Source organism: Aspergillus tanneri (assembly GCF_003426965.1).
Source record: "Aspergillus tanneri strain NIH1004 chromosome Unknown AapTan_6_pilon_pilon_pilon, whole genome shotgun sequence".
Classification (NCBI taxonomy): Eukaryota; Fungi; Ascomycota; class Eurotiomycetes; order Eurotiales; family Aspergillaceae; genus Aspergillus; species Aspergillus tanneri.
In genome coordinates this window covers 3,791,574-3,815,827 of record NW_022984633.1, presented here as the reverse complement: position 1 = coordinate 3,815,827, position 24,254 = coordinate 3,791,574, and the positions used below count along the sequence as shown (strand labels likewise).

The 24,254-nt window shown below is 45.8% G+C and overlaps 8 protein-coding genes across 8 annotated transcripts; 3 read left to right on the top strand and 5 right to left on the bottom strand.

Annotated features, from left to right (window-relative positions):
- Nucleotides 1-1,170: 1,170 nt before the first annotated feature.
- ATNIH1004_009260 (uncharacterized protein) lies at nt 1,171-1,488 on the bottom strand (the record flags this gene model as incomplete). The annotated part of the gene is made up of 1 exon (XM_033573858.1): nt 1,171-1,488. The coding sequence occupies one exon, from the start codon at nt 1,486-1,488 to the stop codon at nt 1,171-1,173; it is 318 nt and encodes a 105-aa protein (XP_033424410.1).
- A 3,887-nt stretch (nt 1,489-5,375) lies between these two features.
- Nucleotides 5,376-7,348, top strand: ATNIH1004_009259 (isocyanide synthase family protein; the record flags this gene model as incomplete). The annotated part of the gene is made up of 6 exons (XM_033573857.1): nt 5,376-5,443; nt 5,512-5,810; nt 5,863-6,251; nt 6,332-6,541; nt 7,038-7,167; nt 7,308-7,348. 6 exons carry the CDS (start codon nt 5,376-5,378, stop codon nt 7,346-7,348), a joined length of 1,137 nt encoding a protein of 378 aa, XP_033424409.1.
- A 287-nt stretch (nt 7,349-7,635) lies between these two features.
- Nucleotides 7,636-7,902, bottom strand: ATNIH1004_009258 (uncharacterized protein; the record flags this gene model as incomplete). Its single annotated transcript, XM_033573856.1, has 2 exons — nt 7,636-7,751; nt 7,845-7,902. 2 exons carry the CDS (start codon nt 7,900-7,902, stop codon nt 7,636-7,638), a joined length of 174 nt encoding a protein of 57 aa, XP_033424408.1.
- Nucleotides 7,903-8,248: 346 nt separating this feature from the next.
- ATNIH1004_009257 (uncharacterized protein) lies at nt 8,249-10,481 on the top strand (the record flags this gene model as incomplete). The annotated part of the gene is made up of 6 exons (XM_033573855.1): nt 8,249-8,513; nt 8,861-8,996; nt 9,114-9,231; nt 9,882-10,140; nt 10,280-10,383; nt 10,479-10,481. The coding sequence occupies 6 exons, from the start codon at nt 8,249-8,251 to the stop codon at nt 10,479-10,481; spliced, it is 885 nt and encodes a 294-aa protein (XP_033424407.1).
- Nucleotides 10,482-11,896: 1,415 nt separating this feature from the next.
- ATNIH1004_009256 (uncharacterized protein) lies at nt 11,897-12,200 on the bottom strand (the record flags this gene model as incomplete). Its single annotated transcript, XM_033573854.1, has 2 exons — nt 11,897-11,967; nt 12,047-12,200. The coding sequence occupies 2 exons, from the start codon at nt 12,198-12,200 to the stop codon at nt 11,897-11,899; spliced, it is 225 nt and encodes a 74-aa protein (XP_033424406.1).
- A 693-nt stretch (nt 12,201-12,893) lies between these two features.
- On the bottom strand, nt 12,894-13,353 carry ATNIH1004_009255 (aegerolysin family protein; the record flags this gene model as incomplete). The annotated part of the gene is made up of 2 exons (XM_033573853.1): nt 12,894-13,206; nt 13,256-13,353. 2 exons carry the CDS (start codon nt 13,351-13,353, stop codon nt 12,894-12,896), a joined length of 411 nt encoding a protein of 136 aa, XP_033424405.1.
- A 2,974-nt stretch (nt 13,354-16,327) lies between these two features.
- Nucleotides 16,328-18,880, bottom strand: ATNIH1004_009254 (uncharacterized protein; the record flags this gene model as incomplete). Its single annotated transcript, XM_033573852.1, has 4 exons — nt 16,328-16,546; nt 16,609-16,743; nt 16,796-16,849; nt 17,582-18,880. The coding sequence occupies 4 exons, from the start codon at nt 18,878-18,880 to the stop codon at nt 16,328-16,330; spliced, it is 1,707 nt and encodes a 568-aa protein (XP_033424404.1).
- A 3,048-nt stretch (nt 18,881-21,928) lies between these two features.
- On the top strand, nt 21,929-22,921 carry ATNIH1004_009253 (agmatine deiminase family protein; the record flags this gene model as incomplete). Its single annotated transcript, XM_033573851.1, has 1 exon — nt 21,929-22,921. One exon carries the CDS (start codon nt 21,929-21,931, stop codon nt 22,919-22,921), a length of 993 nt encoding a protein of 330 aa, XP_033424403.1.
- Between the last annotated feature and the right edge of the window lie 1,333 nt (nt 22,922-24,254).

The window sequence follows — 24,254 nt, the reverse complement described above, 5'->3', positions numbered from 1 at the left end:
AATGGAAAAGATGAGGTTATCCGGGGAGATAGCATGAAACATACACGTGTATCACCAGGTCTCCGAGCCAACAGTGTGCACATAGCCTCCCTGTATTTATTGACTGTGCATCAGTTCCCAATTCGGCCTAACGTAGCATGCATTAGTCAGGAGCTCGAGGAATAATATTAAACCAAAAAAAAAAAAAAAAAAGTGCATGCAATCAGCAGCCCGCGTACCTCGAGTGTTTCGAGATACTTAAATTTTTTCCCAAAAAAGATGCTCATATGACCATAAATCACGTGATTTATTTATCACCACCTTAACGGAAAGATCCTCCTGAGCCTAACCCCGCGCTACTGCCCCTCCGATAATAATTTACCTAGAAAACCTGAGTGCAAATCAGAACAAGAAGCACAATCTTTCAAACAAGTTAAAAATACTGGGTTTATTATCTCTAAGTGAATATTAATTTCCCCCGGATCCGCGCTTGAGGCAATGGAGGAACATGGCTTTGGCATCATCGATTGCGCGCCGGCAGATCCTGACCTCATTATGGCGGCAAAAGCAGAGTTTCAGAGTTCACTACAAGCGTCTGAAAAACATTCATCCAAGAGCGGTTGCGTTGCAATAGACAAATTTGGTCCCTCCTGCCGAAAATTGTTTTATCATGGTATAGATGTAAGATACCTACACACCTCTAAAGTTGGCATTGGTTCACCTTACTAACTACTCGAAGCTGACTAGTAACGAGTTTATTATCAAACAATGTGGCCCATACGATGACGCAGCTAAAGATGAAGCTATTTTTTTAACTGTTACGAATGAACCGCAGCTTCCGCCATGGAGAGCGGGACCTGGAAAAGTCCTGCTCTTCAAACCGATAGACCATGTATTAAGTGAAGAAGTTGGGTTCCTGAAGTGCTTCCAGGGATCACAAAAGGGAGCTTCAATAGAAAATTTGCGCGAGAGAAGCATTCATGTTGGGCTAGATAAGGTGCTCGTGATGGATGGAGATCTGGTTATCAGATGGCCCAAAACAGGAGGTGGCGTTTTTATGCTGCAGGGAATCATGAAAAAATCTCACAGATAAATGCTTTCTTTGTTTATTTTCTTTTTTATTTTTTCGCATTGTTCCACCTTAGCATATAGGACATTAAATGGAGTTTTCGCATTAGGAAGTCAACAGGTTTAGGATTGAAAAAGCGTGTTCATTATAGCAGGATCTGCCTCGAACTGGGTGAAGAGTGCCCCTGAAATAGACGGGTCACTACTAAACGGGTCAAATGAATTATTGTCCACCGTGGGCTCAGGCTGTGAGGATTCGTGACCGTTGCGAAGATCAGAAAGGTAAAAACTCATTCCAGGCAGCGAATGATTTGCAGCAGGCGTGGACCCGTACGGCGCATTTTGACCATTATAGGAATCAGAATATAGGGGGTTTAACACAGGTAGTTGGCTGCTTGTAGTATGGCTGTCACTGGAACTATTAAAAGAAGGGACATCCATTGTTGGTGTAGGAACATATGGATTTCGGAAATTATTCAGTTCAGAAACAACAGAAGTCAGCCCAGGGAATTGTTGGTTTGGAGCAGACTGGTTAAATAGAGAGTTGTTTATGCAAGGGTCAGGCTCAAAAATATTGTGACCAATACTTCCAGAAAGTCCGTAACTTAGAGGAGTATTATTAATGCACTGGCTAAATAGGGAATTGTTAATTCCGGGGTCCGGTTCAAATAGATTGTGACCAGTACAAGAATAGTCTAGTACACAGTTTGAAGTAGTATTGTTCATTAATTGGTTGAACAAAGAGTTATTGATAGCGGGGTCTGGTTCAAAACTTTGGTTCAAAGTATGGGAGGACTCATATGTTGGAGCCGTATCTTCAATAGATTTGCTGAAGACGGAGCTGAATATAGCGGGTTCAGGCTTTCCATGGCTAGTGTACGTAGAACCTGCCCCTTTACTGTGGACAATGGATCTATTGAACAGGGTATTGTTTATACCGGGATCTGGCTCAAATGGATCCATTTCAGGTCGCTGATTAAGCACCTCATGGAAGGGTTGTGTTCCTCCGACATGCAGAGGAAGCTGAACATCATGAGAAGATATCTTTAGACCATTCAAGCCTATTAAAATTAAGTATAGTGTTAACATATCTGGCAATGTTACTAAGGACATTGCACATACTAAATTGATTCACTGACGCGAATTGGTCTTCACTGGGCAAATTTTGAATACTCTTCGGACATTCGGCAGTTTGCTTATCTGTACTGGTCTCGACTGGACGAGCTTGGAAACATATAACCGAAGCATAATCTGCGAGATCAATTAGAATCCATTTTAGAAATTCGAAAATACCAAGAACAGTACCGCTGATCCCTTTGGCCTTTCCCACTTTCCTTTTCTCTTGTCTTAGGCCCTGGCATCGGTGCTTGTGTAGGTGCTCAATAACATTGCATTGCTGTTGAAATAGCTTCCTGCAACTTGGGCAACGGAACCTCTTTGGGTCATCTAGTGCGCAGCCCCTATCAGTAATACTATTTCAGTTTGTTGGTGGGAGCCTCACGAGTCGTTAAGTGTCTCTTTAGCGAATAAGCCTTGCGGAATTGGCGTGGGCATAGATGACAATGAAAGAAGCCCCCGTTGGGTAGTGGACCATCCTTTTGGAAATAACTGTGGACAGAATCTTGCTGTCGCCAACAGAAATATACAGGGTCTTGCGTAGAGGTAGAACCAATACTAGACATATTTCGACGCGTTATGGAGTACTCCGTATACCACTCCGGATCCAGAGGGCCGTAAAAAGTGACCAACAAATAATGAAACTCCAGAGTGTGAACGGTGAAGCGGGGTAGGTATCCAGGCAGGCTCCATCAACAGTCAGCATGACCCACATCGACAATGGGGAGTAGCCAATAAACTAGTGACGCTTATATCTTAGTCGAACCCAACTACAAATTCAAGGTGCGACCAGATATAATGATCAGGTTAGGAGTCTGAAATGAGCTAGGCTTAGTACCTCTTTAAATTAATTATTGTGTATCCTAACTAATTCCCGGATTTATTAGTTAACACTTTCCAGCCTAAAAATAATTATTGTTAGTTTGATACGTAAAAGCATTTTGGCAACAAACAGCCAAGCGAAAAATGCAACGCAAAAAAGGGGCGTGGGCAAAAAAAAGAAATTAAAGGACACGTCAACCCTTCCAGGATCATATGGCTGGTTGAGTACAGAATAGAGAGGGCATCAAGCGGTTCAGTCAGCTTCAGGGGACTTCAGGTGAAGGGGTGAAGGAGGGTGAAGGTAGGGCGGCACGGGCGCTAAACCCGACGAGTCAAAAAAAGCTGGTGAAGACGGACATACAACAGCCGGGATTCGCTGGTGGTCACCCACCCAACTACTAACCGGCCGGCGTGTGGCTTAAGTACGGCTGAGCGGACGGGAAGCCCTGTTCTCCACACCCTGTGGTCGTATGTATCAAATGGATTTACTCTAGTCATTCATAATAATAATGCCGCATAAGCCACTTGCCATCTTGGGCTCGCCAGAAACCCCCAGTAATTTCTTGTATAGCCAGCCCTATCGAGGCCAACATACACTTCCTGCTCGCCCGCCACTTAAAGAACGTGGTCGTGTCAATGCGCCTTGAAACACAGAACAGAGGAGAAATTAGTATGTTGGAGTCTGAAAGAAAAATAGTTTACCAGCTATATATGAATCCTAATATGGCTTATGATGATAACGCTTCTTGATATATAAGGGGCAGTTGTTTCAAATTTGACTCTCGGGCCAATTACCCATTTGTCCCTGTTGTCCCTGTTGTCCCTATTGGCCCTATTGGCCCTCTGTTCGCGAGGCACAATTCTCTTCAATTCAGGAGCTCGGGCGAGCTGACTATCTAGATGGGTGACTAAGTGAGGCCACGTGATCATACCGAATATGGTAGGTCCCTAACACACTCGAAGACCCACGTGATTTCATTCGTATTTGTTTACCGTCCTTTCTTTCCTTTCCTTCAACGATTCCTTTTTGCACATAGCCTATCTTATGTCAGATATACGGCTAGTCGCGAAGAGGAAATAGAGTACGATTGGTAAAAAGGTCTTATTTGAATGAATTGAGCTGGTTGGGCTCTTCTTGATTATTCTTCTTGGTTATTCTTGTTGAGTGCTCCGCGGGGGTTACCCCGATCTAGTCACATGATTCTGGTCCACCAACGGCCATATTATTTGACATGTTATAGGTTCTACGGGTTCAGCCCCCTGACAGATGTGACTCGTAGGCTGACCGTTGGGAGGGATTCGGGATCCCGAAAGGGTTCAAGTCCCGTCCCATATTCCCAATGGGAATTAAATTTTGATTCCCTTCCCATGCCACGCTATTTGGGAAGGGATTCCCATTATATGGGATTCGGGAGGGGATATTCCCATTCCCTCTTATCTTAAAAATCACGTCCCGTTTCCCGTCCCATTTCTTAACCTAAGATTCCGAATCCCGTCCCACTTCCTAATATGGTATAGTCTAAAAATTTTTATAGCATAAAAATATAAAATATTACTATGTAAAGTAACATAAAGTAGTTAATTATCACGTGATTAAAAAATTACCATGGGATTTTCCTAGGAATCGGGATATTCCCACTCCCTTCCCATCTATAAGCTCGTTCCCGTTTCCCGTCCCATTCCCGAATGGGATATTCCCTAAAATCCCTAATTCCCATAAATATCCTGAAATTGGTCCCGTTCCCGTCCCGGTCCCATTCGGGAGGGAAATCCCAAGGGAAAATCCCCTCCCAACGGCCAGCCTAGATGTGAGCCTCAAATATCTCTGACCCTATTATCCAAGGATTAAAAGAATATATAACTAAAATAATATTATAGAGAATAACTATATAGCCTAATATAACCATTACTTTTTAAAGAACTAGAACCTAGGTTGGAAAATTATGTAAAAAGACATGACATAGAGGTAGTTACTTCCACATGTCTATTCTAGGAATCGGAGTATATTAATTCCACGATAACCTTAACTTTATCTACGGATAATACTAAGACCGGAGTATATGGACCAATAATAGACTCATATCAGGCCATAATTAGGACAATTTGAAACACCATGAGCAAAATACTCCGCGGCCAAATCCCAGCCCTCCACTGAACACACCGTGATTATCCACATGCCACGTTTAGCCATGATTTTTGTACCTGTTGTGAGAGCGCTAGATGATGCTGTACTCATGAGTTGTATGTATTCGACTTCGACCTCTTCAACTGAATACACATCAATCGGACCCAGTATAATTTACACCTGAAAGGCCTGAAACGCCATCGCACCAAAAATGAGTCCAATACGTCCATCCCTATCTCCAATAATATCATATAATTTGATCAATATGTCCCCTATGATCACTGACAACCCCACAACCCCCCTCGCCATACCCGAGCCCAAATCCATGACCGTGTCCGTGAAGGAGATAGCATCCAATACCACTCCCTCATTTCCAGTGGACGAACACACACAAACGGCAGAGACCCTCCTCGCCGTGCTGAAGCCCTATCGCCCAATGCCCACGATCGCTGGGCCCAGGGCGCCGCTCGATTCGTCTCCATCATTCGTCGCTTCGTCGAAAACGACCTCCCCGTGCAGATGTGTCTGCCTGCGTTCCCGTGGAAATCGGCAAATAAGGTGTACAAGGTGCTGGGGGTTTTGCCGGATAAGGCGGAGGAGGTGGCTCTCAAACGGATGAATACTATCTGTGAGGAAATGGGGAGGGTGTATAAACCTGGTGCGGAGTTGCTGGTTATTTCCGATGGGTTGGTGTATAATGGTGTGCCATCTCTCTCTAACAAGATTTATGTCGATGGTGTTAATGCTGGAAGACCTCCTGACGATCCCCGACCGTGATGTATGGGCCTACGGAGAAGGACTACGGGCTATGGCTGTTGAGAAAGAATGTACGCATCTCCGATTTAGTCGACTCAAGGATCTGGTGCATATGCCGGGTCTGCCGGATCCACTGGAGGAAATCACCTACGTGGCTAACGCTTCAAATTTCCGACGGGCGCTGCTGAATCAGTTCGAAAAGTCGGATCTCAACGTGACCAAGGAGATCGCAGAGAAGGAGGACACCAGACTGACGTACTATGGGTATACACGATTCCTGGAGAACGACCTGCGGCATATCTTCGAACGGGGAGAGAATCGTAGTGGGATGAAGTATCGGAAGGATGTTAAGTATTTGGCTAAGCAGATGATTGCACGAGGATATGTAAGTTTCCCTCTTCTTGTCCTTTTTTTTTTTCTTCCCTTTTCTTTCTTTCCTTTATATTTTTTGCTAATAATGAAAAGGCATTCGGAGCAGCTGTCAAGCATAATTTCCCTGACTATCTCCGTCTCAGTATCCACCAGTCAACAGGCGAGCACAAGGTGTCTATTAGTCTGTTGCCGACACGCACGTCGTACACGACGCCGTGGCACTGCAGCGTAGCGTTCCTGGCTGATGGAAGTCTGATCAGTCGGCCTAAGGGGGAATTTGAGGACGATCCGAGGTATGAGCTGGTTTGTGAAAATGGGAGACCGAGCTATTTCAGGGAGGTGGCTATTTAGACTTGACTTATACTGTCTTATATCTATTAGCTTATATCTTTGTCTGTTGAGTCTGTTATTCCTGTATCTATTTTATCTCTGCATGATTGTTGATTGAGGTTTAGTGGATCCTATTGCTATATTTATACTATCTGACATTTTTAGGAGTATATTCCATATTGTATCATAGTACAGCTTCTTGAAGGGTTAACACGCCGGGAGTAACGATTCTCAGACAATGTACAAGTCACATCCGGTACAATCTCAACCCTTCCACAACCAAAACACAAAACCACATAAATGTATAAATTTAACATATATAGACATTTAAATATATCATACATCAAGATATAAATACGTATACGTACAATATATGATGTTTACAACTGCAACCTCTCGCACCTATTCCCAAAAATCATCAAACCGCAACTCTCGCATGAGCCCTAACAATCAAAAACACGGCGCGTAGAACAAACAGATACGCATCTACAATACCCTCTATCGCATCCCCTGCGAAAATCTTCCTGATCTCCGTCGCGCCGTGGCGACGACACGCAGCGGTTCCACCCCTGGCGCCGTGGACGGAAGTCTCATCATCAGTAGGTTGCTGAGTACGGATTATTCGGCTCCGAGGGCGGTGGAGGAGCCAACGCATAAGGAGAATATACTTTATTATTATATATGTAGGGAGAGGAGTGAGATAGACAGAGGGGGAAGGTCGACTGACATAATAACATAGCCGTGGTAGAGGCCAAATCCTCCGGATTAGAAGTCGCTTGAGCTGCGATAATAACTAAAGGTAAACCGATCCATAAGCTAGACCCCCTAGAATATAATACCCGATCCACTGAGCAGCAGGGAAGTAGCATGCAGGGTGTAGATAAGGCCAGAGGCTGTGCAACCAACGCCGCAGCTCAGCAGGAGTTCGTTGAAAATGGGTCGCAGCTGCGGACGCACCACCACGCAGAGAATGGCGTATCTTCCAGACGCGATACTGCTTTGTCAGCGCCCACGATGGCTTGTCTGATGATGAGCACGGTGCTGTTGGGGTCGACGTCAATGTAGTTCTAGTAGAGAGTGTGGAAGGAGTGGTGGACCACAGAAATCAACGACCCGGGGGCGAAGATAAAGGGGGCAACCAAGAAGGCATATTTAATAGATAAGAACGGATAGACCTTGCCCCCTGAAATTGTCAGACAGACAGATAAATAGACAGAGAGAGTAAGACCAGAAAGGTTGGAAGCAAGCCAGAGCAACAAAATAGGCCGAAGCGTACCAGCCCACAAGATTGACAAGTGGAAGTTATCGGCGATACTCGGGATGGCCGTCGCCATTATGGTCTATTATTACTAGGATTTAGGACAACATGGAAATTTAAAGACAGACTGACCCTATCCAGACCGGCCAGGAAGAGTCGCAGAGCGACTCCGACCGAGACGCAAGACGCCCGGAAAGAGCTGGGATATTCGCTGGAATGCGGCTGAATCTTGTCGGACATGATACAGTCTAGAATGTAGCGAGGATTTGGAAAGTTCAGGTTCAGGAGAATATTTAATATCAGTCACACACCAGGACTTTTGTTAGCAGGGCTAGACCAAGCTAAGCCCTAAGTCGGAGAGTAAAAATCCTCCAAAGCAATCCTCCGGTCGCTGTCTACACAAACCTACGCTGCTACAAGTTATGCCAATATACCATGCCAGTATTTCATTCCATACAGGAATTAATCCAATTAACTTTGTCTGGGGTAAACCCGCACCCTCGCTGTTACCCGTGAAAGACCTCTCGCAAGCCCTCCAGACCGTTCTTACCGATTCCGATGCAGCCACGTATGCTCTTGAGTATGCCGATCCTGTAGGTCTATCTGCCCTGCGCTACCAGGTATCCAGCTCACTCAGCACCTTCGATAACACCCCCAATAGCTTCGATGAGATCTGCATCACCGGTGGTTCTAGTCAAGCGCTAGCTACAGTACTATAGACACTCGCTGAGCCGCTGCGCACCAAGCGCATCTGGATGTTATCTTTCTGTTTCCACTCAGCATGTCGCGTCTTCGGGGATGCCGGCTTCACGGATAAGCTATGTGCCATAAACAGACACCAGAATCTACCTGGACACTCTCAGCGCAGACTCATTCAGCTAGAAGACACACCCAACGAGACCTTCCAACCAGGAACCAAACCCATCGACTTCCTTAGAGAAGTCTACTAGTCTACTGCCACTTAATCTACGTAATCCCCATCTTTTCCAATCCATCAGGTCGTAAGGTACCATTAGCTAAGCGCGAACATCTAGTCCTCCTAGCCCATTGCTTCACCGCTCTCGTCGTCTCTGACGACATCTACGACTACCTGAGCTACACCTCCGACTCCCTCCTGTTGCGTCTGGTGGACATCGACCACGTCCTATTCGGGGACCAAAACGGGGGCAGGTTTGACCACACACTCAGCTGCGGCTCATTCAGTAAACTGATCGCTCCGGGCGTGCGCACATGATGGGTATCGGCCTCCCTGGCGGTGGTGCCGGCGCTGGCTCACGCGGGAGCCAGTATCGCCCGTGAGTGTCCAAGCCAGATGGGCGCCGATATCGTGACGCAGTTTCTGGCTGCGGGACGACTGGAGCCGCATGTGGTGGATGTCGTGCGAAAGGCTCTGGGACCTCTCGAGGTATGTATTATGGAGGCACGGGGTAAGGTCGAGGATTACTTTTTCTGGTTGAGACTTCTGGGGACGGTGGATGCTGGACGGGTGGCAAGGAGACGTGCTGAGAGAGAGAACCTGGCGGTATTGCCAGGGGAGGGGTTTGCAGTTGTAGGGGATTATACAGGGTTGATTTGAAGCCGTATTTGAGGTTGTGTATTTCGCAGGACGAGGAAAATCTCAAGGAGGGAGTATGGCGGTTTGAAAGAGTAATTCGAGGGGTTCTGAATGGCTAATTGGCGGGAAATAATAATTAGGATTAATAATAATTAGAAAATAAATATACCCTGAGTTTGATATCTGTATCTAATAATGATGTCTATCACCATGAAATGGATTAATTATAATTGGAAAGTGGTCTATGGCTATGATAGTATGTAGCTCGACAATAGGTAATAAGAGTGCGTAGTTAAGATAGACGTGTGAATGGTTTCTGCAATCATCTGAAATCCACTAGAGCATATTCCATGCAGCATAAAATTATCCGCCGATATAGATTCAACAGTCCAAGCCGAGTAATTCTCCGATTCCTCCGCGGACAATTGATCACAAGCGGGCAAATACTACATCATTTAAGCCCATTTATTACTTCCACAATAAAACCTCAACTGAACCAGATATCTCGAACACCAGCAACCACAGTGGCCTCCAAAGGCTACTGCAGACGCCTAATTATCACACTCATCGACGAATTGGCCTGCGATGACCCCCAGCGCGAGGTATATTCGCTACCCCTGATGCGCGCGTATCCCAGGGATTCTGGCAGCACCCAGGACTTTGCCAATTTTGCCAATTCCGTCAATCGAACGGCCTGGTGGATCGAGTGGAAACTACGCAGGGGTGAGTCGTTCTCAAATGTGGGATACTTTGGTCCTTGTATGTTGCGTCCTCGTTGCGCTGGCAATAGTAACGCGATCAGCGAATGATTTCCGACATATCTTAGGCTGCTTCAAGGCTAGATATAAGGTAAGAGCAACACCCTTAACAGTCAATGCTTCATATTAATCCTCGGCAGACTCTCTTGCCAAAGGCGACCAGTGGCCTGTTTTCGAGACAAGGGTCACGCTGGATAAGAGCGCGAGTATGGCACGGTTGCAGCCGGTGGAGGGGTGGATGAGGGTGTGGTTGGAGCAGTGGGAGTATTAGTTATATACACATGAAATGAGAATGAGATGTTATTAGATACTAGATTCTAACCAGTTCCCAAGAAAGAGTAAAGGATGCTATTGAGTGCAATAGTAGACTAAGACCTGGCTTAAAAATCATCCAGGAGCCTCATCATCTGATGACTCTGATGGAATCCTTCCCAGCTGGATGCCTGGAGTGTCCAGCTCCATACCGAAGCCATGAGGTGCCTGTTGCATCACCAATAATTTTGAGTTTGCTCGCGACAGAAAGCCTGACGTATGGTTCATGACCTGGCCTTCGCTGTTCCAGTAGGAGCACCGGACGCTTTTGGGCCCTATCGACTGACAAAGCAACCGGTACGTGAATGACGAAGGGGAAGGTGAAGCTGTCCGGGGCCAAAAGGGGAAGGTGAAGCTGTCCCGGGCCAAACAGTGCTACAGCTCAGATATGTGTTTGATATCCAGCTCAATGTGACCGTCAATCATGTCCCCTTCTCTTCTTGCCTTGACCTCGGTGTACTTTGCGCCAACATCGGGGATGGACATACAGCCATGTACATGGCGCACAGACAGTCTATATTCGTAATTATGTGGAGAGAGAAGTTAGATAGGATCGCTTCGAGACTGTCCCTGCAGATCAGTGCTTGCGCATCGTAGTTCTGTTGACTATATCGTCTTCAGTGTTACTCAAGCACTCGGTGAACAGCTAGTAGAGGCTATAGTGGAAAATTATCAGTTGCGTGCCTGTCACCGATCCGGGCGAGCAAGCCTAAATGACATATTCGTTGAAATCACCCAGAGATCCAAGTTCCCTTCTCTTGGCGCTTGGCCGTTGGGGCTACTATGACTGACGGAAGGGCTACGTAACATTATCACAAGGTGGACTGTCAGGCCGCCAAAGTGTTGCCGGAAGACGGGCTCGGGAGAACTCTCCGATAGAAATGTGGAAAGAAACAGTACAGATTTGAGGCTTCCATGCGTGCGAAGAGAAGCGACTCAGTCTTCCGGACTCGCGGACCGCTGTGACTCCGCACCGCAAGTAACCAGCTGGACAAAGGGGTCTTGAGTTGGCATCCATCTTCGTCTATACCGTGGTGAGTACCTACACTTGTCCGCTGTGAGATTCGGTCCCGTAGGGATCAAGAGATCCGGATTAGAGATTTATAATGTGCAAACCCCCGACTTCAGCTCTTTGCGAATTTCCATGCACTTTGCTCCTTACAGAGCCAGGTCCATCTAACGTTGGACAAAAGAATCAGCTATGAATTGTGGAGTCGTTTACGACGTAGGGTTGAAGTTCGGAGATCAAGGATTCTCGGTTGAACCCTTCGATCCCACTCTTGTAGAGTGCGACATGCGAGTGATCGCCAACGACTTGTTTGCCAACGCTGTGCGAATAGAAGGAAATCCATCGACTGGTAACTGCTACAGGTTCTGCTCGTGTAATGGTACTCAGTATTCTTTAACCTGTGGAGGATGAACGAAGACATTGATGAGATACACGCTTATCCCGAAGAGGCCATGTAGGCGGCGAGCGACTGAGGAACGAAGGTGCCGATATGGTCCTTGTTTCTGGCTGCAAGTACATGATCTTCAGCAAAGGGATCTTTCCTGGCGAATCGTTCAACAGGCGTGCAATGTGGCTTGGCACTCACCTCTCTGGTAGTCATATGTCGCAAGATACCATCCTCCAGGTCTCACGTGAGAAGAAAGTTTATGGTCTTTCGCTGAGGCAATCCGCGCCAAGTTCGGTGGGCCCCTGACATATTCGGCTGGGACCTGGGAGGTAGTAGATTGGGACATCGACATCGTGGGCATCGACCACTATCGTCGACGGGAGACGAAAGAGATGTATGTAGCCGGCCTTGCGCGTCACCCATTCGGCAAGCCTCTCGTTGGTTGCTGTGCGTATGAGGTATCGTCTGACTGCGGTGATCTTCGTACTACTGAAGAGCATGAATCCTGACGGCAGCGGCGCTTTTGTAGACGGTATCATACTGACCCAGAGTGAGCGGGAGCAGGCCGATCAATTAGATACGCAGCTTAATCTCCTAGCAGATGCAGAGGTATCACGTGGTCTTCGTCTATTTCCTTTTATTCCCCTTCGTGCCAACGGGCGATGGACCAAAGGGCCTTAACATGATGTGTTTCTCGTTGGTCAAGTCCTTTCCTGACTGCCCTGTGTAACTGACTTGTTTCCGTCCATCGGACGAATTTAGAGTGGTGCTGAACTTATAAATGACTATTCCCTTGTTTCTAAGACCTGAATACAACATGGCAGTGGATAAAGACATACCTGTCGGAATTATAGCACATACTTCAATATTATCCACCAGAATGTCCAGCTTTGGAGCGAATAAATGCTGGTATTGGTAATATTTATATTTATATTCGTATAATCATGCTCCCGCGCATAATCCATCAACCTACGCAGATGTCCAAACAATCAAAAATAAACCAAAAATCAATACTAACTCCACACACCCTGCTATAATCAGACAATCACTTCTTCTTCTTCGCCCAAATGTCCACGTAGACATGTCCCAGAGGCCCAGCCTCTGGGCTCCATCCCCCATGCGTGACGCGATACTTGTCACTACTATCCAGCATCTCGACGACATTAAACTTTTCGTCCTTGCGATTGTCCCAGTGGAGCTCGCAGATCTTGTTATCTCCATCGAACAGATCCAGACGGCCCTCGCTACCTCTACGACTGCGGGCGCAGATCTCGCCGATGCCGTCGGCGGGGATTACCAGCTCGTCGATGTCATCTTCGGTCATGGGTTTGTTGTTATCGGGGTCGTGGAATTGGCCACTATATTATTAGTATGTGATGAAGAATATCGAGGAGGAAATGAACTCACTCTTCAATGACACAGTGTCGGACAGAAATCTCTCTATTATCCAAATGGTCACGGATATGAAACGAGACCCATTGGGAGTTGTATTTATCCAGAGCCATGTTGAAATTGGATGGGATGGATGAATAGTTGAAGAGAACGTTAGTTGCAAATTGGGAAAGTGGTCACAATACGTGTAGTCCAGTACGATGGAGGATAGCCCGGATACTACGGTTACCACCCCGATCCTTATATACGGATTGATCAACTGCGGGCCGAGTGTAACACGTCATGCATTCCAGCAGTGGCCGATCAGTGGACGACCACATGACGGCTCATCGTACGATGTGGTTGGCCAATTCGTGGCGTGATCCGTGGAATGACTTTCCAATTTGCGGGGAAACCCTGGGGTTTTGTCTCGTTCGATCCATTTTTGGGATTCTTTTCCTTCCAGCTTGGTTTAGTTTGAGGTATTTACCAATTCTTCCAATTCTTGGTGAAGTGGAAGTGAAAGTGGAAGTGCGAAGCGAAATGTATGGTGTTCTTCTCTCGGGCAATGACGTCACCATTATTTTTCCACGGTTACTGATGTCTGGTGCCTGTGTAAATAAACAAATATTTCTATTTTATTTAGTAAGACTTGTCTCTAAATAAACAGGTCTGAATATATTGATCCGCCTGTCTGGCATCCATTTATTGAAGTGTGCTTCTGACAAGTTGCCTACAAGTTGCCCTTACCTTACTGATGGAGGCACTCATCATACTTTTGCTTAGCCTTGACTAAACCCTTCGTAATTATTCAGCTTGCATATATTTACATTAATCAACCTAAGTAGTACAGGACAGAATAGTGGTGATTTAGCCCCTATTTCAAATGTCCTCGTGATACTTCAAGGTGGCACGACTGCGGATCCTCACTGTATAACCTGATGCGGGGGTGAGAAGCAGCCAAGCCGCGGAATAGCACCCGACCAGTGTGCATCACGAAATTGGAAGAGTCTCAACAGGATTCAATTGCAAGGGTATGCCACGGGATTCGGACACTCGTATCCCGGTCGAGACTGACAGTCGTAGGTGTCTAGAATCTAGAAAGCAGGTTTGCCACCTCACTGAAGATTTACCTAATGGACCTGTAATGTAAAGTTAATCCAGCGAATATGCTTAACTAACTAACTTTCAGGGGCGGAATGCTATTGTCACACAAAAGTAGAGAAAGGAGTAATATTGACCCAATCATGGTCGAAGGAAAGGGCAAGTCGCGATTGCTCTCACTATTGGTAGAAGTGTGGAGCAGTAAAATATGCGGGGTACGCTGTCTACAGCAGCGCGGATCCTTAGGCTTGCCAATGTACAAGATATTTTGTTAGATCTTATTCTGGCTGGTCTTTTAAACAAAAGTGTATAAGTTTTCAGTTATGTGGACAGGTGCGGGGAATGCTTTGGAACTACTTTGCGACCTCCCAGGCCACCTTGGCTGCCGAGTCGCTCGTGGATAGGTTACGTAGATGCCGGTCACCTAGAAAGCACACAGTCAACTTAAAGGGGACTGTTTTACAGTGGAGGCTCCAACAGACCTTATAGCTCCTGTATTAAGAGATTCCTCTACAGTGTACTAAGGCCGACGTGTAATGTGTATTTGCAACGATATAACAGCCGGCAGCTAGAGAAAGCTATTCTGTCGCCCTAGTTATCTTAAACGTTTTCTGTCTGGTTAAGGTACTTGTCCGCCATCTCACCTAAACCAGCAGTTCTGGAAAAGGACACAACAGGACGCTCATCAAGTCAAGCTACGCCCCGAATAGTATGCTCCCATTTTGAGCATAGACATGTCACTAACGCAATTACAAACAATATGTGATCCATTAAAATCCGCAATATAAGCCCCACTCCTCCAACAGTTATGGCCCTTTAGCTTTCTTTATGTCTAAAAGAGTTCTATGTGGATGAGATGAGCTCTTCAGGTTATTACATTTTCTCCAGCAGATTGATTTCCGTCCAATAGTAGGACTGGGGGGCTCTTTGTCTATGTTTATTTCTGCAGCCATTTACTGGTGTTGCGAACTGCTTAAACGTATAACAGCACTTCGAGACCTCAGTAGCAGCGTCTGTTGCTGGCGGAACCGGCATTGATATGACACACAGCTACAAGTATGGTGCCTACCTCTACTACAACCTGGGCTATGGGGGATATGCCAATATCCTCGATAGCACCTGGAACTGGCACTACCAACCGGATTTCCTGTATAACACCCGTGCCATAAGGTACACCATCTACAAGAATGACAATGTGGCCTCCGATACGACACACAAATCCAAGAGGAATATTAGAGCAGGTTCGGACAACTAGCTGCTCGCCAAGATGGGCGACATCCTGACAATGAGGAGGTGGTTTGGTATAATGGCCATCTGGAGCCCTATATCACACCCACACCCAAGCTTTGTCACAAGAGAGAAACCCTACAGCACTACAATGAGCATGATAAGACATACCGGAACGGCACATTTCCTGTGACGGTCGATCATATTATCTAGAGGAGATCAGATTCCGATTTAGACAACTGGTGGCTTCTTTGGATGATTTTGTCCTCGATTCGTCGGACGATATCTGCCCGGTTTGGGGACAAAACGCCTTAACTAAGAGGTTTCATTTCTTGTTTTCTGTAGTATTTTCGTCATAATACAGCCCCATAGGGGCATATATATATGCAGGTCTCGACTTAGAGAAAACTCGTTGCCATCTGGAGCATAGAATTAAAAACCAATTCCCTTACTTTTCTCTCACTCTGGAAGCCATATTTCAGAATAGGGAGGGCCCGGACTCCCACCAGGGAGATAGGTTGAGCCCAGCCCACCAGGGCCCGTAGAAAACAGGGGGGTAAAAAGGCTCATCCCAACGTCCCTTAAGCCATTGTCCATAAAAACCGCCGGCTGTAAATGCACTACACTGTGACTAAGTTACTATATTCCCACAATTATCAAGAAAGATATGCAAGGTGTCCCCCTATCCCAGACTGCCTTATCTTCTATAAAGAGATATGTCACCATACAGAGGCTTGGTATGGCCGGTAGTAACTCGTTCAATGCTCTGGCCCCCGCTCAACTTGCTTTCGCTTCAACCCATTCCGCATCGGCCTCACTTGCTTTCGCATGTCCTAAGATTCGGGACAATGCCCATTCTCGTTTGGCCACATTCTCAACGGCCCAGCTATTTGTAACACGTTCTGGGAAGATGTCTAGCATCCCAGCTAGGTCGGCAGTTTGAAATAACTCTTTATCATTGAAAATAAGAGAATTCTTCCCAAATGCACCACTACTCTCCACAGAGTCATCCCAGAGTAATTCATGGGCGTCTTGTCAGTGTCATAGCAGGTGCGGACCCAGAGGCCTCCTTCTTCAATAGTTGTGAACACAGCGAAGCGATGGAAGGACTCCAGACGCAGTGGGCGAAGGATGGTTTCAATCTGGGATTCACTTGGCTGGAGAGGGGCCAATTGTGCGCGTGTATCGTATAGCTGGTTTCGTTTAATTTAGAATATTTATATAGATAGATATTCCTCAACTTACTTCTCGACCCTGCACCCCACGGTTGAGGAATTGCCGCACTAGACGCCGTCGACACTGATCATGGGTATCAGTTGATGTCCAATGTATCCCATTGTTCCTTGTTTAGTTTAGTTAGAAAGACGTCTTTAAAGTCTTGATATCGCTCTGGTAGGAGCAAGCCCGCAGTGGTTGCTCCTTCTAGATTTTGCCATGTGCTTGGGGCTCCTGCAGGTCAGTGATATTTACCGTAGACCCGAGTTCCAGCTTTTAAGCTGCTGACCACGTCTGTCTCAGTGATGATTTCCACAGGCTCTCTTTACTTCCATGTGAGGATTCACTGTCCAAGTTAATAGTTCCGAGCATGGGAACTCGAGGATAAGGTTATATGTATCCATTCTTTTCGAGTTCGGGATTCACCTTGGATGTTTGTAGCACAGGTCTGTAATTGGTGCCCCCCATATGCGCGTATTATGTGATCATCTAGGGCTGTTCGCGAGGTACGATTCTCTTCGATTCAAGGAGCTCAGGCGAGCTGTCTATCTAGATGGATGGCTAAGAGAGGCCACGTGACCAAACCGAATACGGTAGGTCTCTAACAAGGGCTTTCACCCGACAAGGAGTAGGCTTTTGCCCAATGTTGGCTTATTAAATTTTCTGGGACGCCATAATCGAGCGGGGCTCTCGCAGGTTTTAGACACGCAGGCGTTTGCAGTAGAATAGTAATATCGAAAGAATTATCTGTATCATTTCAAACGTCTAAACGTAGCGCAGCTGCTGCTCTGAGCACTAGGCCACCTAGGTTTTTACCATGTCTTGACCCTCGGAGTGTTGTCTCTTTTGCGGGGGTTTCAGGCAGTTTCCAGTCCAGTGGCCGTAAGCTCCACAATTTGCACACTGGTTCTTATCAAATGTTGCGGAGAATTCCCTCTTCTTGTAGTTCTGTCCCGCATTTCCCCATGCATTTCCTCCTCTGCCTCTAAAACTTCCACGGGATCGGCTCGCAAAGGCCCCCCTGATATTCACCTGTGGTGCAAAACTGCGGTTATCTCTTGTATTCTGCTGATTCGAACCCCGCGAGTTCTTCCTAGCTGCAGTAAGTTGGATTCCTCGGCTCGGGATTTGGTCTTCGATTGTTTGTAGGTGTGCCACGTATCCATCGTAGGTATCGGGTTCGTTGGGATATTTTAATGACTCTATGCGAATCTCATCTAATATACTTGCCCGCAGGTGATCTTTGCGCTGGCGCTCTGTATAGGGCTCGGGCAATTGAGATTCCCATTTACTTATATAGCGCACAAATTCCCGCACGGAATCCTCTGGTCTTTGTCTAGCAGTTTGATATTTAAGATTGGCTTCCCGCACGGAGTCCTCTGGTTTTCGTTTAGCATTTTGATATTTAAGCTTGGCTTCCCGCAAGACATGAGTTGGATCATTTAGCTGGTGAAGTAGGAAGGTGGTGAATTCTTCCCAGTTAGGTGGTGTCCGCAACTCTTCGTGATATTCCTCCCATAGTAGGAGTAAGTTTGAAGAGAGGTAGGACGCGCCGTCAGCCACTTTTACCGCATCGTTTGTAAAGTAATAGCTGTTTCTAATAAAGTGGTTTCTGGTTCGGGCTAGAAAGGTGCGGTATTCCGTCATATCCCGTCCCTCATATAGGTCCGTCATTGCTGGCCGGCTTGGTGGTATGGCTGCATTGCCCACAGGGTTCGTAACCTCGGTCGTTTCATCACGTGACCACACAACTTGCACTTTATTTTCCGGTTGTCCTTGCGGTTGTGTGGCCCTTTCCAGCTTGGCTCGCTCTGCAGCAATGAGCTCGTCTAGCTCTTTGTCTCTTCGTTGTAGTTTTAAGCGGACATATTCCTCCTCTTTCTTGCGTATTTCTTCTCGTAGGGCAGCAGTGTCGGGGTTTTGGTTGTCAGAAGCAGACGACTCCAGTAAGTGACTGTTTTCATTTCCCGCAGGTGTTTGATGGGTTCGTTCAGGGGTTTCCTCCTTAGTAGGTTGTTGGGAAGGTGTATCATCTCCTGATCCCGATTGATTAAGGGGAACTGCTAAGGTGCGGGGTTCAGGAGGTCGGGAATTGTTCATTTTCCCTTTTGCCATGGTGTCGGTATGGAGCTTCTTCCAGACTGGTGGTATGGAGCAATCAGAATTGTTAAGGTGCGGTCCTGGCTCCAGTGGGGAGGTCCATATAATAGGAGGTACAAGATATACTGCGGTATTGGCTCAATAATGGAAGTAGCACCTATGTACAAAGCTGATTGCTGACCAAGAGTATTTTGAGGACTTGGTCACGTGTGGCTGAGCTAGTTTCAGTAAAGCCTCCGAACTTGAGCCGTTGTGGCTCCAATCCCTGCAGATATGTCAGAGACTGAACCTGTAGAACCTATAGGATAGGCTATGTACAAAAAGGAATCGTTAAAGAAGGGAAGAAAGAGGAAATGGACAGGTACACAAATCAGGTGAAAAGTCATGTGATGTGGGTCATCGAGGGCCAATAGGAGACAGTAGGGCAGTAGGGACAATGACGTCAAAAATTGGTCGAGAGGTCAAACGGGCTACATGATCGCTTTATGCCTGTAAGTTAGCTCGATAGAATAGTTATATCTATCATTCACCAATCATGTTTGACTGGGAGCCAATCGTGAAGATGTTAGACTGTCCATGTTCAGTCAATCCCAAGTCAAAAATTTATTCTCGTTCCCCATCAAGGTGGACAAAATCAGGAAATGCAAATTCACTTTTAACAATGGCTAATCTCTCTTTATGATACATTATGCCCTACATATTGACTTTTTGATGGCGGCCATCATTATCCATGCCTTGAATACCTTGTGCCAGGAAAGACTTGAGAGAAAAATGTTGGCGCCTGAAGTGGCGGCAATAATAAGTGGAGTGTGCTGTCTAGCATCCTGACCTATTGTCGCGCGTCGGGGCTTGGCGGGAAGAGTACAGAGCTGTGTTTCAAAAGTCATGAGCAGGCACTAGTATTTTTTGCTGTCTTGGCGGTAAGGGTGTTTACATAGTATTTTATATGGGAAACCTCTTAGATTCATGACAAGTCATAAAGCCATATTTCTCAACAAAAATTGCTTTTTTTGAAGCTATTCAGCTTCTGATTCTTTAATTCTTTTGTCTGCTAGCCTGCTCACCTACCTACCTACCTACCCACCTACCCCCAGACACCTAAGACCATGCAGGGAAAATATTATTTAGTTGGAGTTTAAATCCAAGCGCTTACTTTGCTTCATTCTGGAACAAATCTTAAAGAGATTGAAGCTATTACTGGCATGTTTCGTCAAGCTGTCCAGTTTGGAATTGAAAGGCAAAAGAGCGTGGATTCAACCCAGATATTAACCCCCGGTTCTTCTTGAATATGTGGAAGATAAGCAGCGCTCTGGACAGCCCCCAGTGGCTAAAGATACCGAGAAAGCTATTATTGAATCTGTTAAGAAGGACCGGAATGGACGTGAAAAATCTTGTGAGATCCTTATATTTAAAGCTTCTATTTCTTCCTCCTTTGGCATATTCTTACTCGATTGGGCTTTTATTCTGTTAAACCTACTACTAAACCTGGCCTTACTGACGAACAAAAAAAAAATGCTTAGAGTTTTGCCTTGCATATAAAGATTGGACGCTCGAAGAATGGAAAAATGTGTGATTTTATAGATAAAACCTTTGTTTCTCTTGGTCAGCGGCGCGGAGGCTTAAGAATATAGCATATAAAAAATAAGGTTTGTGAATTATCTTGCATACGCCGCCGCTGGAAAGGAAACTCTGATTTTATGGTATAGGGCTGTTTTTCTTATAATAAAAAAGGCCCTATTTATATATGGAAGCCTGAAACTACACAACAAAAGCAGAAGGCAACAAAGGAGATTAAAGCTTTGAACAAGGAGTTAGAGCCTTTAAAAAAAGAAGAATAGGAGCTTACCAAACAATGTCTCGAATAAAACTTCGTGAAGGCAAAACTCCAGGTAGAAAGCCAGTATGGCAGTTTGCCAAGAAAACCGGCCGCTTAGAAAGAGATTCAAAGGGTGGAATTGACTGGTATTGATATTATAAGGTTTTATCTTTTTTCTTTATAAGTTTCTACGCAATATCTAACATATTTCTTTTTTATAGGAAGTTCTTGTGCCCAAACTAATCCCCTTTGCAAAAGAATGTATGATTAAGCGTCCAAATACTACTGTATTAGAGGATGGAGCACCTGCTCATCGCCATTACTTTCAACATACAGTATATGACATTTATAATGTGCAACAAATTCTGGATTGGCCAGGGAATTCTCCTGATTTAAATGCAATTGAATGTGCGTGGGGATACCTTAAGCATCGAACAACCTCAAGAGGGGCTCCAAGAGATAATAAAACAGCAGAATTAGCTTGGATAGCCGCTTGGAATAAGATGCCTTAAGAGGATATACAGCACTGGATTGAGCAGTTGGTACGCCACATACAGGCTATTATAGAGCTTGAAGGAGGCAATGAATACCAAGAAGGCCGTACAGGCAAGGATAACCGTGATTTTAAAGATACACGGCTACGGGGTCACTTATCAAAGCGAAAAGAACTTGGAGAGGGTCCTCTCTTTTAGAGGAAGGAAGAAAGTCTTACTTTTTCGGGTCTAAATAGCTTCATTTTTTGTATAATAATCTGTCTGCACCTGGAATGCCATGTCTAATTGGCCATACAAGTTAGTATGGGTATCGGTACGATGGCATTACAGCCAAGACTTTTAGCGTCGCTCATGACATTTGAAACACACCTCCGTATATAATATATAATTATTTCTACTTGTTTACTCCCCCGCTGGAATATGATATAGTTATTTCAACTGGATGTCCCTCCAACCAAAGGAAATTGAGATCTGCCTGATGAATTTTTTTCAATAATGATGTAATTTAAGTATAAAAAGGCGCTGCAGTCCTGGTATGCCGACCCTACTCAGCATCATCCCATCACTCTTGATACCAAATTTAACAAGCTTTTTTAAATAGCCTCTACCTCAGTCCATCTATTCGGCTTTAAATTCACTGTACCTATTATGCTATCCTTGCTTTTGCAAATTTGCAGTGGATTTACGGTCGCTATGGCCATAAACAGCTATTTTTTTATACCCGATGAAGGGTTGCCCCATGAGAGGACAATCATGGCCTGGCCAGGGAACAACAACCCAAATTATAAGGAGGCCGGCTGCCTTGAGCGAATGAAGGTCGAGCTCACGGCCATCGCCAAGGCTATCTCTGGTTTCGAGCCGGTGACTCTTTTGGTCGGTTGTGACCAGGTTTCCGACGTGCGGCGGAAATTTGAAAGTTGTGGTGAGTATGGCGTGGACATCAAGGCCATAGGGACGGATGATCTCGAGCCATGGATGCGTGACGTTTTACCGACGTTCGTGTTCAGCGAGGAGTCGCATTCCGCACTGCATGGGGTCGATTTCAATTTCAATGGTTGGGGAGGACGTTATCCGTCAGATAGCAATGCCCATTTGGCCCGTCAGTTCCTAAATGATAGCCGGATCCCCCGTGTGGAGACATCTATCGTTGTTGAAGGTGGATCTCTGGAAACTGACGGTGTAGGAACTCTGTTGGCTACAGAGAGTTCGATCCTCAACCCCAACCGCAACCCGGACATGACACGAGGCGCCATCGAGCGGGAACTCCACCGAGTTTTGGGCGTGACAAAGGTGATCTGGGTGCCCGGTGTGAGGGGGGAGGACGTGACGGATGCTCATATTGACGCCTTAGCTCGCTTCACCGGCCCCGGAAAAGTCGTGTTGAGTCGTCCCACTCCGGACAATCATGTATGGATAGCGGTTTATAATGACATCAAGCGCATCTTGTCCCAGGCAACTGATGCCAAGGGGCAGGTCCTACAGATCTTTGAACTGCCCGAGGCGGATGTCAACGATCTCAACACAACTGAAACAGACATGGTAGTGGGCTACGTCAACTATTTGCTTGTGAATGGCGCGGTCATCGCCCCACGATTTGGAAGTCCTAAAAGCGACGCAAAGGCCAAGGAGGTGCTTCAAGGCCTCTTTCCTGAGCGAGAGGTGGTCCAGGTCTACCTTAATGAGATTGCGGTGAACGGTGGTGGCATCCACTGTATGGCGCAACAGATCCCTGCATCGAAGCCATGAGGGCCTCGGAGTGTTTGGAGGCTGACTTAATGTTCCTAAGGGTCTATGATACTGCAGACCCTGGTATTCGAAAAGCTAATGATACAGATATATTTAAGTGAATAACCTGAGATGAAGTTAATTCTTTTCTGTACTGCTTTGCATACACTTAAGTATATGATCATATTTGCCCTGTAATAATTCACAGACGATATAAATTAGGCAACACAGCATGGTGACGCCTAGTTGTGGCTTCTTAGACAAATATGTTAAGGTACTCTATGTCTGAACAACTAAACTAAAAAGGCTATGCATACGTTTGGCTGGACACTTCCACCTCATTGTACAATTATGTTGTTGTTCTGACGGTAGAAATGCTTGTATACTTGAGAATGCTTGCCATAATGTTGGTTGTAGGAGATGTGTACCGAGCGGTGAGAAGCTGTAGGCAATAATGCGATGGTCTTAACAGTATTGTATCCTCCATGTTCTATAAATGCTGGCTTTCGAGATCTTAGGAAGTATCTTAGGTCAAAAATAAAACGAGAACATTTGGCCCATAATAGTATTAGTAATTAAACTCACTACAGCATCATATAACTAATATTCAGACTATATTACTTAGCTTCACTGCTATATACTTCGTTCGCGCCAATTTAATCATTCCAACCCAAAAACAAATGCCCCATCTGGTTTACACAGGGCTAATCAATCCTCTCTCCAGCCCTATCTAAGCACAGGTAGGTAGTCGCGGATAGTATTTGAGGAGGAATAGAGCGCTATCTTTTCCTCCGTGCCTTAAGCCGTAGTATCTAATTATTACTCCGATTAATGAATCTTCACTTGTCTCCATCGCACCATCAGACCAATATCTGTACTGGAAACGACCGACTGATTAGCATTCTAAAGATAAGCCACCAAGTCGAAGATTTTATCCGAGTAAAATCCGTCGCTCGGCCCCTCGCAACCAATGGAGACTGGTGTTTTACCATCCCTGTGATGAATCAGATGAACGCAGGTGGCCATGAGATTTAGCGAATGAGATAAATTATCTCATGAACTATACATGCTTCAGCGCAATAAGATCCTACTAGGAAGTCCACATTAGTCTGTATGCCATGTGTACAAGGCCACCTACTTCTAGAGAGGATCGTTGACGAGTCTTCATTTACAACAAATACGGGTGTTGTATCCCATTCTATCCTTATAGCCCAGCTAGCATGGAGCTGACCTGAGTTTCTTCTCGTCGGATACGTTGGTGGAAACTATGATAGGCAATATGACGTCTCATTTGGAGTCTTGTATTGGTCTCCAATAACTAAAACGTCTGATATTTGTAAGTCCTATTAGTGCC